Source organism: Manihot esculenta, chromosome 9, assembly GCF_001659605.2.
Source record: "Manihot esculenta cultivar AM560-2 chromosome 9, M.esculenta_v8, whole genome shotgun sequence".
NCBI lineage: Eukaryota > Viridiplantae > Streptophyta > Magnoliopsida > Malpighiales > Euphorbiaceae > Manihot > Manihot esculenta.
Genome location: NC_035169.2, coordinates 34,782,487 through 34,802,763, shown reverse-complemented (window position 1 = coordinate 34,802,763; position 20,277 = coordinate 34,782,487). Strand labels below are relative to the sequence as shown.

The 20,277-nt window shown below is 36.7% G+C and overlaps 3 protein-coding genes across 11 annotated transcripts; 1 reads left to right on the top strand and 2 right to left on the bottom strand.

Annotated features, from left to right (window-relative positions):
• The first annotated feature begins 2,609 nt into the window (after window positions 1–2,609).
• Window positions 2,610–6,815, top strand: LOC110622938 (ankyrin repeat-containing protein ITN1). Of its 5 annotated transcripts, XM_043960108.1 has the most exons (8): window positions 2,664–2,819; window positions 2,944–3,020; window positions 3,208–3,321; window positions 3,645–3,762; window positions 3,845–4,140; window positions 5,069–5,212; window positions 5,353–5,879; window positions 6,011–6,815. In XM_043960108.1, exons 5-8 carry the CDS (start codon window positions 3,888–3,890, stop codon window positions 6,623–6,625), a joined length of 1,539 nt encoding a protein of 512 aa, XP_043816043.1. In that variant the 5' UTR covers window positions 2,664–2,819; window positions 2,944–3,020; window positions 3,208–3,321; window positions 3,645–3,762; window positions 3,845–3,887; the 3' UTR covers window positions 6,626–6,815. The 5 variants fall into 5 exon arrangements, with proteins under 5 accessions (XP_021623385.1, XP_043816043.1, XP_043816042.1 ...); XM_021767693.2 differs by lacking the exon at window positions 2,664–2,819 and adding an exon at window positions 2,610–2,627 and having other exon boundaries at window positions 3,477–4,140; XM_043960107.1 differs by having other exon boundaries at window positions 3,645–4,140.
• A 5,679-nt stretch (window positions 6,816–12,494) lies between these two features.
• Window positions 12,495–14,181, bottom strand: LOC122721281 (protein LEAD-SENSITIVE 1-like). Its single transcript, XM_043960183.1, has 3 exons — window positions 14,138–14,181; window positions 13,215–13,285; window positions 12,495–13,002 (listed from the first exon to the last, which is right to left on the bottom strand). The coding sequence occupies exons 1-3, from the start codon at window positions 14,179–14,181 to the stop codon at window positions 12,551–12,553; spliced, it is 567 nt and encodes a 188-aa protein (XP_043816118.1). The 3' UTR covers window positions 12,495–12,550.
• A 257-nt stretch (window positions 14,182–14,438) lies between these two features.
• Window positions 14,439–19,802, bottom strand: LOC110622427 (protein LEAD-SENSITIVE 1). Of its 5 annotated transcripts, none has more exons than XR_006351925.1 (5): window positions 19,531–19,802; window positions 18,900–19,343; window positions 17,164–18,797; window positions 16,909–16,975; window positions 14,439–16,627 (listed from the first exon to the last, which is right to left on the bottom strand). XR_006351925.1 is itself a non-coding variant. In XM_043959559.1 (3 exons), exons 2-3 carry the CDS (start codon window positions 19,093–19,095, stop codon window positions 18,349–18,351), a joined length of 645 nt encoding a protein of 214 aa, XP_043815494.1. In that variant the 5' UTR covers window positions 19,096–19,343; window positions 19,531–19,802; the 3' UTR covers window positions 17,060–18,348. The 5 variants fall into 5 exon arrangements, 1 of the variants encoding a protein (XP_043815494.1); XR_006351927.1 differs by having other exon boundaries at window positions 14,440–15,153; XR_006351926.1 differs by having other exon boundaries at window positions 14,440–14,978.
• Window positions 19,803–20,277: the final 475 nt, after the last annotated feature.

Here is a 20,277-nt window from a genome sequence, read left to right as displayed (position 1 = left end):
GAAAAACATGAAAGTCAACGTGGGGAGAGGCTGGAACTCACCTCTGGCTGCAAGTGGAGGAGAAATATCCTCCTTCCACCGACCTTTGGCCCTTAAATAGGTGGTTGGCCAGACCACCTTCGGCAGCCGAACGTGAATCCGAAACCATGCAATGTTCGGCGGCCGAAAGTGACCTTCGGCGGCCGAACCTTTGCATTTCTCCCTTCTTGCTTTTCTTGCAAAACTCATTTCCTTTCACATGTGAAAACCTTTAAAACTCTTAAAACACACATGAAAACATAGGTCTTACCCTTCCCGAGGGTTCCGACACCCGAGATTCCACCAGATGATAGGAATTCCGAGGCCGGACTCGCGCCGGGTATTACACATAAGGCGGTATCTGCCAAGTTAGGCCACAAGGCAAGTATGTGATAAGCTAGAAGACCGGGCATAGGTCCCACTAATCAAGTCATCCATACTAGGCCATAAGACAAGTTTCATTAGGCCGCAATCGAAGCGTTAGTCTTGCAAAACAAAGTATCTTATGCAAGGCTATTGGGTAAATAGCCGACGGGCGAACCTATGGGTGCCAATTCCCAAAAGATGAAGGTGTCGATCAAAGATTAATGTTGATGGGTGAGTCTTATGATCAGGTCTCAAGAAACACGACCGAGTGTAAGTCCCATATTGTAAAATTTCTCTAAGGCATTCCATGATTGGAAGGCGGGAGTCTGCCAGGCCATATGACCAGGTATTTATCCTGTTTTGCAAAATTTCTCCAAATTATTTTATGGCCGCTAATCAGGTATTAGGCCCTACTAAGTAAATTTGCATTAGCCCACTTTTTGGAGAAAAAAAAATGGTGAACGCTAATTTTATGGGATGGTTGGACGGTCAATTATTAAAAGATTATTGTACAGGATAGATACAGAACATACAAACACCTAAGAAATAGGTATGCAAAATATATTTTGATTACAAAAAGATCATAGGGGAAGAAGGAGGACTTCGGTTTACTATTCGCAAGTCTCTATTCTATCAGAATTTTTTAAATATCTATTATATGTCATTAGTAGAGACTCGATCAATGGATTTCTCCTTAGCCTATCCCTCGCCCTCTTGCTTGACCTCATCCTTCGGAAAGATGTCATCTATCCAGGTACAACCTTATGAAGAGAATCATTTCTCCAATTACCTTCATAGCCTGGCCCTCAAAATTGATCTTGCGCAATCCAACCCTCTCCTGGGGTCATGGCATTGAAAACCATTATAGTTAGGCTGGTTGCTGTCCTTAGCCAATACGCAAAGCTGAGCAGTATGCTTGCACCTTCATAAAGACCCGCTTTCAGCTGCTCTTCGTAGACCATGATGGTATCCTCCGTATGGATTTGGTTATCCATAGAAGAAGAGAAGAAAGTGCCCTTATTTATTTCTTTTACAAACGATAATTGTAAGCAAAATTAGAGGAAGAAGGGGTTCTTATAGAGTGGCGTAGCCGATAAAACTTTAAATACGGTTCGAGAAATAAGGTAATCATCATTTATGAACAAAGACAGGTAACACGACTCACACAAGGTAGACCAACCAAATTGTGTCACGTGTCCCAGATTGGAAAAACAAACCGTCACCTTCGAATCTGAAGAATTGAAGACCAACAGAGAGACCTTTGATGCTATACAAAATAAGCCTAAAGTAAGTCATGAGTTGTCACCATAGAACATATCCACGTGGCAAGGATCTCATAAGTGGTTAATACGGTTCCACCCGAAGAAAAAAAGACCGGACACTTTAGCATCTGGATTCATCATCAAGACTCGCCCTCCCCTAGATAGGTTGAGTCTCAATATAAAGTTATCGTTAGCAAGTACAATCAAGTGGGTTTTCGTTATGCCTGTAATTGTGGGATGTCCAACCAATTAATCCAGTGGTGTCCCTTATCAAGCAGCGGCCACACTATCATAGAATTACCAGGAAATGCTATATTTATATCTATTTTTTTTACAATATAAAAGGAATGCGATTATAGAGACAAATGTACATAATTTTTACACTACTCAAATTCTAAACAATTCATTACCTTTGTCATCTTCTCCAAATTACTAGTTTGAGTATCGGAGGGACTGCCGTTTGCATTCACCACCTCACATTTTTTCTCTTATAAGTTTAGTCCATCACAACACAACTCTGTTTTTCGACCGCACTAATACCTTATTTAATTTTATTTTATTTTTAAAATAATTTTTCATTAATTATTATTTTTTATATAAACATTCAAAATATTTTTAATATTTAATAATTTTAAAATGAGTATAATTAAAAAATTAATAAAAAATGAAGAAATTGTATGCAAATAGTTGAATACTTTCATTATTTCAAAACATCTATTTCTTGTTTTATGTGGGCATAATAGTCATAAATTAGAATTTTCCCTATTCTATTTAATAGTCTATTCAAATTAAAAAAAAATCACATTTATAGTATTTTCTTTCCTTTAATTTCTATTTATTCTGGATAATTACATTTGACCGGATCTTTTTTTTTTTTTTCTAATTCTTCCAGTCCACTGATCTCCATAAATGCTAAAACATAGTTTCTTTAAAAAAAAAATATTTCGATGATTTCAGATAAAAATTTTTGAAGAATCAAAGGTAAACTAAATGTCCAATAAATTTTAGATAAAAAATAGTTTATTTCTTTCAAATGTCCCGTAAACTGTGTGCTCTTTACAGTCATAAATGGCTGTGGCGAAACCACTATCCCTTTTAGCAAAGCCTGGTTAGGATGCTTTGAGCGATTGCAACTAGCAAATCTTTTCAACTTTGAGCGACTGCGAAACCACTGTCCGTTTTAGCAAATCTTTACTTCTTTTCAACTTTGAGCGACTGCAAATAGCTCTTCTGGCTCTTTGTTGACTATGCCCCTGTTTCTTCTCTCCCTCTAACTCTCTCTTTGTCGTATCATCAGGGATTGCCTTGGCTATAGGAGATGGGAACAAATCTCGATGATGATGGGTTGGATTCACTTCCATGAGATGAGATAAGGTTGCGTGAATGGCAGTATTTTAGTCAAATTATTGACTTCCTGTGCGAAGTTTAATTAAATTATAATTATTAATTAATTTGTTAGCTGTCTTTACTTGATTTTTTTTGCCAACTAGCTCACGTTGTTCGTGTAGCTTCCTTAGAAGTAGCCTAACTGATTCTGGTCGCCAATCTCATATCTCCACAGTTTCGTTTCGACAATCCATTTGCTGTGGATGGGAAAAGGGCCTGGAGGATCCATCAGTTGTTGATGGGCTTCTTGATTACCAAATAAAGTTGCTTAATTCGATCTTTTACCCAGGTTAGTAGATTTCTGATTCAGTGTCTTTTCGGTTTAAATTTGCTTTGCCTTGATCATTAGGCTCAAGGGTAGTTTCAACCTTAAAGGAAATTGTAAATTTTCAGTAATTGAAATAGTTGATCTAAAATTATTAGAAGTTTATGAACATATGGCAGGGTTTAAGCTTATAAACTAGTTAACAATTCAAGGAGACATATAGTGAGATCCAATGCTTGATTAGAAGTACCACAAATATGGAGTCTGGACTCTATCGTGCAGCAATCTCAGATGATCGGGATTTCTTCAGGAGACTCACCTCCTCTGATGCAAATATCCTGCTTCAGGTTACATCACTTCAACAAGACACCATTCTCCATGTTGCAGCAAAGTTCAGAAGGAAGGAGATAGCAGCAATGATCATGAATTTGCTACCATCACTTGTGTATAAAAAAAATTCAAAAGGTGACACCCCACTTCATATTACAGCGAGGTTAGGGAGTTTAGAAGTTGTGCAGGTCCTAATAAGTTATGCCTGTTGTGAAAGGCTGGAACTTGAAGCCAACGAGAATCTATTGAGAACGGTGAATATGGACCGCAACACAGCCCTTCATGAAGCTGCGAGGAAAGGTCACTTTGAGGTTGTGGTTTCACTGATTCAGAAGGATCCAGATTTGGCAATGTTGACAAATAATGCTGGGGAATCTCCACTATTCCTCGCTGTGGATAAAATGCATTTTAGAATTGCTAGCTACATCTTAGAAACTGTTCCAGGTTGCTCTTTCCAGGGAAGGAACAAAATGAACGCCTTGCATGCAGCAGTCATTCGCTCATATGTCCATGGTAGTCTCTGTGTCCTATGCTAGTTATTAAGAACCACTGGTAAAAGAAGAAAGAAAGATCATTATGGGTTGCCTTTTGTTATTCTGTTTAAATTTTCAAAAAAGAAATAAAGAAAAAAGATACCACATGTAGGTGGTTGGAGCCAATAACTAAGGGCTTTTTATAAATGTAAAGCTTTTTAGAATTTTTGCTCTTGGCTTCCGTTGAGCTTCCAGTGTTAGTTACAAGGAAGCTAGAACGATTAGGCCTACTGTAAGGCAGTATAGCTTTTGACTAACAAAAGTTCTCTTCCGGTAGTACTGTAGCAGGAAAGCTATTAGAGATGAGTAGAATTCTATTCATATCGATTGAACTGATTTAATTCAAAAATTTAGTTCGATGTTCTTGGTAAATCAGTTAGGTTTTTTATTTTAAGGAACTCATTTCATTTGGTTTGGTTTTTTGATGAGAAACTTAGTAAAGCTAACCTGAACCAACTAGTTCTTTGTTTCAACTTAATTGTCATTGAATATTAAATTGGAGATAAGAATTAGCTTTGAAATAAGTCCAAAATAAGCCAAAAAAAGCCCCTATATAAAGTCCGAATTGATAAATTAAATTGAGCCAGTTCAGCTTCTTTCCCCTAATTTGGTTTGGTTTGTTCTTCGACAAATTTCAGTTTTCTAAATGCGACCAACCAATGCTTACTGCTAGAAGCTGCTGTAACCAGATGTGTAGAGAGAAGTCCATTTAAAGAAATTTACTTGTTGAAAGAAAGAATTTATTATTGTTCTTCTGTGGATTGCTGAGAGTTGAGTTAGTTCTTGTTTCTACTAAAAGTAGTCATCTTTTCTTTCTTCCTTGAGCTAACAAATACACTAGCTCGTACTTACTGTGCAAACACATTACAAATTCATTTGGTAACCTTATTGCTATGTGTTGCCTGTAGGTAAAGAAATGAACACACATGTCAAACAGTTGAGGAATCCTCTCTTTTTTGTCGTCCACCTTTCAGTCAGGGACTGTGTCAGGTTCATTCGCTTTGGAGTAGCAACATTGCTCAGAAGGGATATTCAACAGGACCATGTTACAGGTCATTATCTTCCTTACCTTCGCTTATTACCTCACAAATTCTTGTTACCTGTGTATTCCTAATGTGCCTAAAAAGGGAAAGAAATATTTTGTTCCTTTTTTTCTTCAATCATTGATATGGTTCCTTAATTTCCATTCCAGATTTCATTAAACAGTTGATTAAGAAGCATCCGTCTACTATAATAGAAGCCAACAACATTGGATGGACCCCTTTTCACTATGCAGCATACGCAGGTCAGGAAGCCATTGTCAAAGAGTTGCTGTTAGCTGACAATTCCACAGCTTGCACTAAAAACGGGGAGGGAATGGCTGGCCTTCATGTCGCTGCAAGAGAAGGGCACATACCTGTTCTGAAAATGATAGCAGAAACTTGTCCAGACATTTGGGATTTGAAAGACAACAATGGGCGGACAGCTCTTCATGTTGCTGCTGAAAGTGGAAAGGCAAAGGCTGTCAAGTTTATTTTGAAACAGGTTGCTGAGGATAATATAAATGACCAAGATAATGAAGGAAACACTGCGTTGCATTTAGCAACTTTGCAGGGACATGGGAAGATCTTTCTATTGCTGACAAATGATAAAAGGGCAGACAAGACAATCATGAACGAGGATTTTCTTGCTGTTGTGGACATCATTGATTCAAGGAGAGCAATCAACTTTTTCAGACAGGTAATAGCTGCCTTCCTGCTTTTATCCAAATGGAAGTTGTGTTAGTAGAAACTTGCAATGAAGGTTGATAAGCTGGAAGGCTGCAGTATTAGCATATATTTGTTGACACAAATACCTTTGAAAATTTTCAGGGTTGGATGATATTTCAGTTGTCAATTGCTGGTGGTTTAGCAAGTTTAGAACAGGGTCGCGCCAAGAAAATTGAAGCAAGAACAAAGCCAGAAAGGGGCATTGTCAAAAATCATGGGGATGAAGAGGTTGAAGATAAAAGATTAAAAACCGAGGGAGAAGAAGTTTTATCCTTTAACCATCTGAGGAATATGGCTGGTACCAATATATTGGTATCAACTCTCATAGCCACTGTCTCATTTGCAGCAGCTTTCACTCTTCCTGGAGGATACAAAAACGATGGACCTGATGAGGGGCTGCCAGTTTTTATCAAGAAAGCATCCTTCAGAGCATTTGTAGTGAGTAACACCATAGCTTTTTCTTGCTCGATCGCGTCGTTGATTTTTCACAATTTCACTGCCTTGTTGGTGAAACGTAACACCATTGCATTCTGGACATATTTTGCAATGGTATTCTCCAGCTTTGCTATCTGTGGGATGTTTATAGCTTTTATTGCAGGCTCCTTTGCAGTGTTAGGTGATTGCACTGCTCTAATCATGGCAATTTTCTTAATTTGTTGTTTCATGTTTGCTCTGCAGTTCCCTCCCTTACTGTCAATAGATTTACTAACTATATGATATTTCACTTGCCGTCTTGTGACACACAATAATTAGTTGACTATGGCATGTAAAGGTATCAGGATAGGTTGAAATTATGTTTCCTGTCTTACAGTACCTGGGAAAGTCCTTGCAGCTAAGAAATATATTTTGCAACTGGTTCATCAGCTGGTTTTGATTAATTAATGATATGGTCGCTTGCCCACTTTGCAACTGCTGTTAGAATTTTATTCCGGCGAAGAATCATCATCTTCAATGTTCAGGGTCTGAGGTCGGACCAAGAATCTGGTCCTAATTAATGGTTCTGGTCAATGGAGTGTAGTATGCTGCTATTGCTTCATACTTTTTAAGTTTCAGCAATTTAGATTATTTATTTTTGTAAAAATATAATATTTTGTTATATTTCGCAATAGATATTACAACCTATTTATACATGAGAGACAATATCTAAACAGAAAGAAAAATCAAGCCTATGATTATACAATCCCTGAGATTAAGTAACTAACTCATCTATCAATATTTATTTTCTATATTAACATATTTACTTCTTATATAACCTGTAACACTCCCCTTAAGTTAGATAATAGATATTTATCATGCCCAACTTGTTAGAAAAATATTCTATTCAAGACCCATTTAAAGTTTTGGTGAATAGATCACCCGAGAATTGCTCTCCTGTCTTCATATAACTGGTGGGAATTAAATTTTCTTGAATCTTCTCATGGATGAAATGACAGTCAACTTCAATATGCTTAGTCCATTCATGGTATATTGGATTGGAAGCAATGTGAAGAACAGCCTGATTATCACACCAAAGTTTCGCTGGTGATGCAACACCCGTACTAACTTTCCTCGGTAGATGATTTATCCATAAAACTTCACAAGTCGATTGAGCCATGGCCCTATATTCTGACTCGGCACTGAATCTGGATACCACATTTTGCTTCTTACTTTTCCAAGACACTAGGTTTCCTCCAACAAATACACAGTAGCCTGTAGTCGATCTTCTATCACTTTTGGATCCCGCTCAGTCAGCATCAGAAAAACATTTAAGTGCATACCGAGTTCAGGAGTCCCTTTTGGATAACATATAATTTGTTATAGAGCGGCCCAATGTTTCACCGTAGGTGCAGACATGAATCGGCTTACAACACTTACTGCAAAAGCAATATCTGACCAATTCATCACCATAAGATAGTTCAGTTTTCCAACCAACTTCCTGTACCTCTTTGGATCATCATAAGGGTCTCCGTCATCTTTTGTAAGACATATATTAGGAAATATTGGTGTGTTACATGGTTTAGCTCCCATCTTTCCAGTTTCTGCAAGTAAGTCAATGACATACTTTCTTTGAGACAGGAAAATTTCTTTTTTACTCCTCAAGACTTCGACTCCTAAGAAATACTTAAGCTGATCCAAGTCTTTGGTATGAAAACTCGCATGCAAGTAGTTTTTGAGAGAAGAGGTCCCTGTACTATCATTTCCTGTAATGACAATATCATCAACATATACAACAAGGAGAATAATACTAGTATCTGAATTTCTATAGAAGACTGAATGGTCATACTTGCTTTTTTTTCAACCCAAATTTTTGAACTTCACTGAACTTTCCAAATCATGCAGGGGATTTTGCTTCAAACCATACAAAGATTTCTTCAAATGGCAGACTTTCCCATACTCTCCTTGAGCAACAAATCCTGGTGGTTGTTCCATATACACCTCCTCTTGGAGGTCACCATGTAAAAATGCATTCTTGATATCTAATTGGTGTAAAGGCCAATGTTGAGAAGCAGCTAGGGAGATGAACAAGCAGACTGAGGTCATTTTTGCCACAGGAGAAAAAATGTCAAAATAGTCAACGACATAGGTTTGGGCATAACCTTTGGCGACAAGACAGGCCTTAAGCCTCGCTATGGAGCCATCTGGATTGACTTTGACAGCAAAAACCCATTTACAGCCCACAACCTTCTTGCTAGAGGGTAAATCAACTAGTTTTCAAGTATGATTTTCATCTAGAGTCTTGATCTCCTCAAACATTGCATCACGCCATCCAGAATGAGCCAGAGCCTCTTTAATTGTCTTAGGCAAAGAAATAGAATCTAGAGAGACAATTAAGGAGGTAGAAGAAGGAGACAGGTGATCATAAGACAAAAAATTAGCAACAAAATAGATAGATTTACATTGTCGTTTATCTTTATAAAGACTAATGGGGAGGTCAAGGTCAGTCGGTAGTGGATCTGACGGCGAAGAAGATTCTGGTGCAGGACATGTATCATTAGGTATTGGTCTCCGAGATAAACTTGAACAACTGACGGATTAACAGGAGGCTGAGTGTTAGGAGGAATGTTACCATCAGATTGTGCAGCAGGAGGCATACTCGAAGAGATCCCACCATCAGATATGATTCTATAGATGAGTCACTCTCATCATCCTCTTGATTAGGAGAGATTTGTGCAACAAGATAAAAAGAAATTTTCTCGGAAAAAACTACATCTGTTGAGACCAGATACTTGTTGAGGTCTGGAGAGTAACACCGATATCCCTTCTGAAGGCAAGAATATCCCAAGAAAATACACTTTAAAACTTTAGGGTCAAGTTTAGTCACATGAGGTCTACCATCCCAAACATAGCAAATACTGCCAAATAGTCATGGTTCAAGAGGAAATAAAAGCTTCTTAGGAAAGAGGACATTATAAGGAGTATTACCGTTTAGTACTGCAGATGGCATGCGATTAATGAGAAAGCATGCAGTAGAGACAGCATCAGCCCAAAATTGTTTAGGAATTTGCATTTGAAACAATAGAGCTCTAGCAGTCTCAAGAAGATGTCCATTCTTCCTTTCAGCTACCCCATTTTGAGCGGATGTATCAACACATGACGATTGGTGAAGAATACCATGTTGAGTCATATAAGCCTGGAATGATTCTAACATATATTCTTTAGCATTATCGCTCTGCAAAATTTTCACAGAAATATTAAATTGAGTCTTGACTTCAGCACAAAAGTCATAAAAATGAGAGAATACTTCTGAACGATGCTTCATGAAATAAATCCAAATCATTCTAGAGTAATCATCCACAAAACTGATAAAATATCTGAATCCAGTCTTAAATACAACCAGACATGGGCCCCAAATATCTAAATGAACTAATTCAAAAGCAGACTCAGCTCGTTTATTGACTCTAGGACTTAAAGAGATTCGATGATGTTTTGCAAAATGACATGACTCACATTCCAGTAAAGATACCTCATGAAATTGAAGGCATAACTTCTTTAAAATCGGTAAAGAAGGGTGTCCCAACCGACAATGTGCTTCAAATGGAGACACGACACTGGAGCAGGCAACAGGCTGATAGGGTAATAGAAGGAGTAGGTTTAACTGTCCCAAAACCCTCAACATTATAGGTTGACCCATCAGCTACGATAACAGGAGAAGGTGCTTTATGAGATCGAAAGCTAGTAAAAATATGAGGATTACCTGTCATGTGATCTGTGGCACCAGAATCAATGACCCATTTATATGAAGAGGAAATAAGACACGTTTTACCTGTCTCAGTCGCTACTGAAGACGTTGGGATAATAATATGGGTCTTACTGTCAAAAACCATTTCAACCAAAACTTTATACTCCTTTACCTTCAAAGGAATTAAAGGAAGATAACCCAACACCCAAACGGCAAACGAACCACAGATCTGACAAGCGGATTGCAAGGTAACTAAATGTCTCCACCTAACACCCAAACGGAAAACGAACCACAGATTTGACAAGCGGGTTGCAAGGCAACTTCGGCGTCCTCTCTAGGTGGATGATGAAAGACAAATATTACTCTAAATGGGTAACACAAAAGAACAGGAGTCCTAAATCTCCAAAAATTTTGCAAAATGACATGACTCACATTTCAGTAAATATACCTCATGAAATTGATGGCATAACTTCTTTAAAATCGGTAAAGAAGGGTGTCCCAACCGACAATGTGTTTCAAACGGAGACACGACATTGGAGCAAGCAACAAGCTAAGGCACCCTTGCATCCAAAATGTAGAGACCCCATATACATGTCCTTTACCAATAATCTGCTTCGTCATAAGATCCTGAATGAGACAATGATCAGGAAAAAAAGAAAATACAACAATTTAGATCTTTGGTAAGTTTACTCACAGAGATTAAATTAAAGGCAAGATTAGGTAAACTTAGTACAGATGATAGGGTAATAGAAGGAGTAGGTTTAACAGTCTCAGAACCCTCAATATTATAGGTTGACCCATCAGCTATGATAACAGAAAAATGTGCTTTATGAGATCGAAAGCTAGTAAAAATATGAAGATTACCTATCATGTGATCTGTGGCACCAGAATCAATGACCCATTTATATGAAGAGAAAATAAGACACGTTTTACCTGTCTCAGCCGCTACTGAAGACGGGATAATAATATGGGTCTTACCGTCAAAAACCATTTCAACCAAAACTCTATACTCCTTTACCTTCAAACGAATTAAAGGAAGATAACCCAACACCCAAACGGCAAACGAACCACAAATCTGACAAGTGGGTTGCAAGGCAACTAAACGCCTTCACCCAACACCCAAACGGCAGACGAACCACAGATCTGACAAGCGGGTTGCGAGACAATTTCGACGTCCTATCTAGGTGGACGATGAAAGACAAATATTACTTTAGATGGGTAAAACAAAAGAACATGAGTCTTAAATCTCCAAAAATTTTAAAACTTGATGAGAGAGAGAAAAAAATTTCTTTTTACGAGAATGACTCTGATATCATGTAAAAATATAATATTTTGTTATATTTTACAATAGAGATTATAATCTATTTATACATGAGAGACGATATCTAAACAAGAAGGAAAATTAAGCTTATGATTATATAATTCCTTAGATTAAGTAACTAATACATCTATCAATATTTATTTATTAACGTATTTATGTCCTATATAACTTATAACAATTTTAATATTCAGTTTGAATTTAGCAATCCTGAAACGTATCTGATTTTGTTCAACTTGCAGGACTATTTTGTAAATAAGATGCACCATTCCTCCATTCAACATGTGATATTTTGCTTTAAACATAGCTTTTCACCACCGAAAGCCGAGCATCAAATACAGAAATCACTATTTTTTTTTTTGTCTTGTTTTCTCAACAACTCCTCTATTTAAGACTGACAAAGAAGCATATAATAACAATATTAGGCTCTCTTTGTTTTCTTTTGCGAGATATGAATCTGGGGCAATACTTTAAGAGATTCAAAATTAAACAAATCTAATTTGTGGAATGTCAATTCTGGAATCGTATGGTAAAGACTAAAGAGTAAAGATCCGAACATAAAAGGGTTAAATAAATTACCGACTATAATAGCCTTGTCGACTTCTGCGCTACGAGGGTCTCTCTTTTTTAAACAAAAGGTGGCGAAGTGCTCGCAGTTTACAGCAAAATCATATTGACCGAACCCATTTTGCATTAAGTTGTAGGCCATCTCCACAACTTCATTACAGGGTTTCAAATTTCCATCATATTGTTTCACTTGCAATTCATCCCCTGACAGGAAACAATCAAGGCAAGTTTTCACCACTCCACGTCTCACATTCGCTGCATATCCATACTTGGCAAGCCTGGTTTTTGGATCTGCTAATTATGGAGACTCAGCCTACTGAGCCGGTAGAGATGAAGTGAGTCACATAGCTGCATATATAAATTAATTGTTGAATTTCGTTATATTTGTCTTTAATACTGAGTATAAGACAAAGTTTATTTATTTTTTGACACCGAATAAAAAATACAATTTTACAACCATGGCTAAAATATCCTTGCCTAATACTTAATAAATATATATATTTTTTTATAGATAAAGATAAGTATTACAAACTCAATACACTCATATTTACATATATAGGCACATTATCTTTATTCTTATAGAGAATAGTTTGTGAGACTATCTGCGGAATGTCCATTTTCGAATCAAATGGTAAGTTTTAAACATCTGCAACGGAAGAATATTAGGAAGTAAATTACCAACCATGACAACAGTGTCGACTTGTGTGCTACGAGGGTCTCCTTTCTTACAAAAGGTGGCGAAATGCTCGCAGTTGTTCACAGCTAAATCATATTGGCCGAACCCATTTTCCAATAGATCGTAGGCTATCTCCACAGTTTCATTGCAGGGTATCAAATTTCCATCATACTGCTTCACGTACAATTTGTCCTCAGACAGGAAACAATCAAGGCAAGTTTTTACCACTCCACGATTCACATATTGTGCGTATCCGCATACTTGGCAAGCCTGGTGGTTAGGTCTACTAACTATGGAGGTTGAGCTAATTGCTGATCCCGTGCAGGTGAAGTGAATCACGTACTTGACTTTATTCACCTCGCCCACATATATTCCTGCCATAGTTAATAATTAGGAAAAATTACTTTTTTATCCGTAAACTATAATAAAAGTAATATATATGTCATTTTATTTTTAAAATTGAGCAGGTTTATTTTTAATTAATAAAAAATCATGGACCAAAACCCAATAAAATCTCAATCTAATGGTACTGAATAAAAAAAAAAAAAATATCTATATTTCCAATGCACGTAATTTGTAGACTAACCATGGTGGGAGTATCCAACAGCCCTACGAGTAAAGATGTGATCACCCACTTGAAGTTGGTCAGGATTAGGCCTGTGCAATCGGTCGGTTCGGTTCCGAACCGAACCGAACCGAAAAAACCGAAAACCGAAATGTTAAAATTTTAAAAACCGAAAAAACCGATTATGATGATATAACCGAACCGAACCGAACCGATAAAATCGGTTCGGTTCGGTTCGGTTCGATTCAAACCGAAATCTGCAATTTTTTTTAAAAATTTATCGGTTCGATTCGGTTCGATTCAAACTAAAATCTGCAATTTTCACAAAGATCATCACCTTCGCCAACTTCAATGGGGATAAGGCTTCGAGTTAACTCACCAAGAATAGCAAGCAGAAAGATTCAGGCTTGTGCCCGTAAAAGCTTGTCAGCTTCTTCAAGAAACAAGTAATCTCCGACCGATTGCACAGGCTTTGCAGTGGTTATGTCCTCAGTTGATCCACAGAAAGATTAGTTGGAGTTGATTAGTTGCAGAAAGATTAGTTGCAGTGGTTATGTCCTCAGTTAATCTCCAATCCCAACCCTCGGCCCGCCCGTAAAAGCTTGTTACAAGACTCTCTCACAAAGCTTTGCAATGGTTATGTCCTCAGTTGATCCACAGAAAGATTTCAGAGATTCAATGATGGAGAGGGGAGGCGAACGCCTGGGCCGAGGGTTGGGATTAGAACCGAAATCGATTATTTCGGTTTGATAGGTTATTTAACACGTTTAAATCGAACCGAATCGAAAACCGAATAATTTTAAATATACTAACCGAACCAAATCGATCATCCCGATTAACCGAACCGAAAAACCGAAATTAATCGGTTCGGTTCGGTTTTTCGGTTTAAACCGAAATCTGCACAGGCCTAGTCAGGATTAACCATTTCTCTCGAAACTCTCAACTCTTTAAGAAAATAGATCAATTCTGATTGATTCCTATCTTTCATTTCTTAATTGCAATATTTACAAATGCAATTTACAATCCTCCTATATGCTAAGTTTAGTTTTTGTGATTAAAACGTTTTAATTGGTTACAACAAACATTTTTAAATTCAAACGTTTTATTGTCCTCCAACAGGTTTTAGTTGAGTGCAATAAATTTTAAATTAAAATATTTAGATTAAAACGAGAAAACACGTAAAAGTTTTATATTAAAACGTGGGGAGATGGGTAGACCAGGGAAGCATCCTTTCATATTGCAATAATAATAATATTAAGCTCTTTTTATTTCTGTTCTCAAATTCTATAAGTGGACTATTTAATTTATAATTTTTTAGTTCGCAAGACTTTGTCTTCTAGATACAGATAGATATTTATTAAGGGGCTGTAATTAGAACAGGCAAACGACGAGTAACAGCATGTCCAACTTTTTCGACTTGTCTGCTGCGAGGCTCTCCAACCTTACATAAGGTGGCAAAATGCTCACAGTTATTTGCAAGAACATCGTATTCACCGAATCCATGTTCCAATAGGCTGTAGGCTGTATTCACAACTTCACGTGGTTCCAGTGAAAAAAAATTATAATACTCCACCTGCACTATGCCCCCACTGAGAAAACAGCCAAGGCAGGTTTTCACCACCCCACGATTCACTGCATATCCACATTCTTTGCATCGTTTGCAAGACTTGATTTTAGAGTAGAAAAGACGGAGACGGCCGCCGATGCTGCCTACAAATGCTCCAGTTCCTGTGGTGATGAAGTGAATCACATACTTGACTTTATTAACCTCGCCCACGTATATTCCTGCAATAGTTAATAATTAATCAAGCACACGAACAACAGGCCTCCAAACAAAGATATGATCTCCCACTTAGAGTTCATCAGGATTCACCATTTTCCCTCAAACTGTCAACTCTTTCAATACACAGCTAAATGGTTATTGATTGCTATCTTTCATTTTGTAATTGTTTACATAGTCCTGCAGACATCATATGTTGCTGTAGAATTTAGAAGGAAATGAGGAAAGCTTAAATGATCATGGATTTGCTACATTCACTTGTGTAATAGAAATCCTAATAAGTAATGAAGGCTGCCAATGCATGGAAGTTGAAACCAATGAAAGCTAACGAGGATGAGGAACTCAAAATAAGGACACATCACTAATTAATAACTCTGGTCAATAGATAAGAGTGTAGAGGAGATTCTTGAAACTTATGCTGCCATTGCTTCATACATTCAAGTTCCTGCAATTTACATATATATATTTAATATTCACTTTAATTGAATTCAACCACCTTAAGATGTATCTGATTTTGTTTACCTTGTAAGACTATTTTGTAAATAAGATGCACTATTCCTCCATTTATTAATTAGTTAGAAATCATGTGATATATATTTGCTCTATATTAATACTGGAAGTATACCCGCGCGTTGCTGCGGGCTATCACTATTCATGATACATAGATTTTTTTTTTTTACTTATTTCAATAAATAAAGTTTAATTCAATTCTTTTTCTCTTTCAATGAACTAAATCTAATTTTCAATGCTTAAACAATAATTTAGATAAATAGATAATATTGTAGTTGTAAGCCAAAAACTTTTAAATAAAGTAATACTATCGCAGTTTATTTCCAAAGAATGTTCTTGAAAGTAGCAATTTCTCCTCATCTATGTAATTTTCCATGCTTCTTTCTCTAGAGCAATGTGCTTCATGCACATGCTCTTTTCCTTGCTTAACCGATATAAATAAAAGTATAACGATAAATATTAAAGAGGTAATCTTCAAAACAGAATTAGATAGCATCATCTACCAAATTCAAGAAAAATACAAATACTGCTTGCCAAAATCAACTGTTTTATTATATTAGCGATCCTTGTATCAAATTAAAGTGCAGAGGGAAAACCAGAGGAAAATGTTTCAGTTAATCTTGATCTTAAATAAAGACGCCATATAAAACATATGATAAAAAAAAATTATTTCAATCCAATGAAGTTTATAAAAAAGAAAATCTAGCTGACAAAAGTAAGAATATACACACTGTTGAATCCCACGTCGGTCGTGGAAATGGATAATGTATATGGGCCATAGGCACTCTTCCCTCTTGAGCTCTTCCCTCTTGAGCTTTTAAGTTGAGTTAGATCTAACTCAAATTTAATGCACACAAAACCATAAAATTAGTACACAAGTGATTTATCTTTGGTAGCTCTAATTATGATTGAACCTAGTGCCCATTGTATAACACGATTCCAATTAGCTCATACTATTAAATAATTAGGGATATTAACTCAAGCTTCATCACAATGTCAAAATAGCCTGCTCCTGCTCCATTTATCTGCTATCTATATACCACTGGCCGCAACTGCAACCAGCTCCTTCTCTTTGCTTCATACTTTTGTAGTCATTTGTACAGTACAAAGATCCTCGTCATGAGATAAACCGACATTCATCTCCCTCACAAAGCAAATTAATAAATAAAGTGAAACTAAATCTCAGCGATACCAATCAAAGATTGCAAGTAATTTAAAATCTCTCTAAGTATGGATCTGAATATTTTGATTACATATTTTAGCTCATGGAAAGCCAACAGTTGGAGGCATGGTTGGTCTAAAATGGAAGTCCATGGAGAGAGGAGTCGATTATGCTAATCTATTAACTAAAAGATCATTAGCCAAAATGCAACCCCAAGAAAATGTATACACAGATAATTAATTTACACGGAGTCATTTTAATACCTTAGGCTTCTCTGCAAAACCTCAATCCTTGCCATGATCTTGGAATACCTTAGGAATATCCAAGCACCTTACACATGGAACCGTAAAAGATTTTACTAAATTCACTAATTCCTCCAGAAAATAGAAGGTAAGAGATGGAATGAAACGAAACTGAAGTTGGAAAAATCAAATAAATCATCGATAGAAGTTTACTTTCAGAACAGGGAAAATAAAAATAGAGACAGACACAAAGATATAAAAAACAATTATTATTACCTTTGGATCTGAGATCTAAGACTGAAGATTAATCACCTAAATTGAGAAGAAAATATAGAATAAAGAAAGAAGCGATTGATCTTTCAGACTTCAAATAAAGATTGACGCCATCGCTTGTCACTAATGGGATTGAAGCCATCGCTTGTCACTAATGGACCACCGGGAGATGTTGCTTGCCTGCGCCGGTTCACCTGCATTCATCTGCAATGGATGGAGCTTGCCAAAAAGCTCGCTCTCTCCATCATCATCATCATCATCATCTCTGCAGATCATCTTCCATACAAAAACATCCAACAAAAAAGAAAATAAAAAAAATAAAACTGAAGATTAATCAACTAAATTGAGAATAAAATATAGAACATTGAAGAAAGAATTGATTGAGCTTATGGACTCCAAATCAAGGTCTCTGAATTGCTGAAATCGGGCTTCAAAGTCGCAGCGCCGCTATCATTCGTCCCTGATAGGAGCATAGAGTGACGTTGCCTACCTTCATTGGTTCACCTGCGCTCGTCAGTAATGGCCGAAGCCCATCTCTCTCTCTCTCTCTCTCGCTCTCTCTCTCTTTCTCACACACACACCATCTTTACAGTTATCTTCCACGCAAAACACCCAATGAAAAAGAAATAAAAAAAGCGAACACACAACAACGACGGTGCATAGCCATTAGACAGGCTCGCCATTACATTTGATTTTCTCTCCTCCTCACTTTTCTCTTCCGTTCCATTTTTGAGAGAGAAGAAGTCTGCTTGTATTTTGGTTGTAGGACGTGGACCAACGGGTCATTTAGCACGCAACAAATTACTGAAGGTGAAAAAGACGAAAAAACTTCAAAAAGGAAGGCAAAAGGACAGAAATTGGAGGGCTAAATCAGTAAATGGACATGTTAAAATTGAATTGCAATCTCCTGCAGCGTTTACTGTTTGAAATCTGCTTGGTTTTATTGTAGATATATTAATAGCCTTGCACCTCTGAAAGCCGAGAATCCAACGCAGAAATCTCTCTAACTTTATTTTATTTTTTTTCTCATTAACTCCTCTCTTTATTTAAGGCTGATGAGATGAGGAAGCATATAATTAACAATATTAGGCTCTCATTGTTTTCTCAGACAGTATTTTAAGAGTTCTGAAGCTGGAGCATCTTCATTCTTGTAGAGAATTGTTCCGAGAGATTCAAACTTAAACAAATCTATCTGCGGAATGTCCACTTCCGAATCAAATGGTAAGCACTAAACAACTGGAATGGAGTACCGGGAGCTAAATTACCGATCCCTACGAAAACGCCGACTTGTGCGCTACTGGGGTCTCCTATCTTACAAAAGGTTGCGAAATGCTCACAGTTGTTTACAACTAAATCATATTGGCCGAACCCCTTTTCCAATAGCTTATAGGCCATCTCCACAACTTCATCACATGGTTTCGTTTTTCCATTATACTGCCTAACTTCCAATTTGTCTCCTGATAGGAAACAATCAAGGCAAGTTTTCACCACTCCACGATTCACATTTTCTGCATATCCACATACTTGGCAAGCCTGGTGTTTAGGTCTACTGACTGAGGAGATTGAGCTAAATACCGAGCCCGTGGTGACGAAGTGAATCACGTACTTGACTTGATTCATCTCGCCCACATATATTCCTGCGAAAGTTAATAATGAGGGTAAATTACGTTTTTTTCAAAAATTAATATATAAAGAAAAAAAAAACTCTTAGTTTCCAATAAACATGCAAGTAGACTAACCATGGTGGGAGTATCCAACAGCCCTCCAAGTATAAATGTGATCACCCACTTGAAGTTGGTCAGGATTAACCATTTCTCTCAACTCCCTCAGAGTATATGTCACACCCAAACCCCAAAACTGTAAAGATGGATATGACCAGGAAAACTGACAGAACCTCCCCTGATATTTATAATATAAAAACAGGTAACCTGCCATAATTCCAAAACATTAAGCATAAAAGAGAAAAACTGATAGTTGGACCTGTCAATTCATAAAATATTTACAATCAACAAAATACATTTTCCACTAGGCTGTACAATCTATACATGATCTATCAAAAGTACAAAAAGAAAAGACAAAAAAAACTTAGGATTGGTCCGACCTCCTCTAGACTCTGAGTGGACGATATGGAAGGAAGGACAAACAAGAAGATGAGGACTGCCGAGTAGATCACCAAAAAGGAACTGTAATATTAAAAGAAATATAAGGGTGAGTACAACTACTCAGTGAGCGGATAAATAAATAACAAAGGGGAAAAGATAAGTTTAGGTACTTAATAGTACCAAATATTTAGCTAAAATAAGTCAGCTGAATAAATATAATTTAATTCCATCAATATAAAATAAACTGTGAAAAATAGAATCCGCATACACTCATAATATGTTCCCTGCAGATAATGCTGGCATCTCAGGTATAATAAAACAATGACAGCCTGAGAGCAATGCTGGCATCTTAGGCTCTATAATGACAAATTTGGCCCAAGAGCAAATAAAATACTGGTCATACACATGTGCAGAGCTACCCCCAAAGGGTGACCACCTGACATACGCCCCAAAGGCTGTCTGTATATCAAGCGCTGTCCCAAAGACAGTATAAATATATATCATTCTGAAAATAAATCACCTGTCATCAAGGTGTTATCTGTTCGGTGCATAACAAATGCCTTTTTATAGTCCTCCTACTTCCTACATGCTAATTAAGTAATAGCCTTAGAATCCGATCCTAACAAGATTGATCAGGATTTTTCGTTTTTCACTTGGACAGCCAAGCAAGCATTTAATTGTTCTGATGCTTAAAAAGAAATACAAATAAATAATTTATTTCTCCATTATGGAAGAACTGTAGTTAGTGAAAAAGAAAGCAATCCCACATCTAAAATCTATGAGAAATTTTTGTATTAAGTTTTTAAAAATATATTTTTTTTATTTTTAAAAAATTTATTAGTTTATTTTTATTTGAACATTATATAATTAAAATTCTTTCTTTTATTGAAAAAATAAAATTGGCCCCTATTTGCCAATGAGATGATTATTGATTGGTATCTTTCATTTTGTAATTGCAACTATAGAATTTATTATATAATTAATCCTCCTGCATGCTATGTAATTACTTAGAATC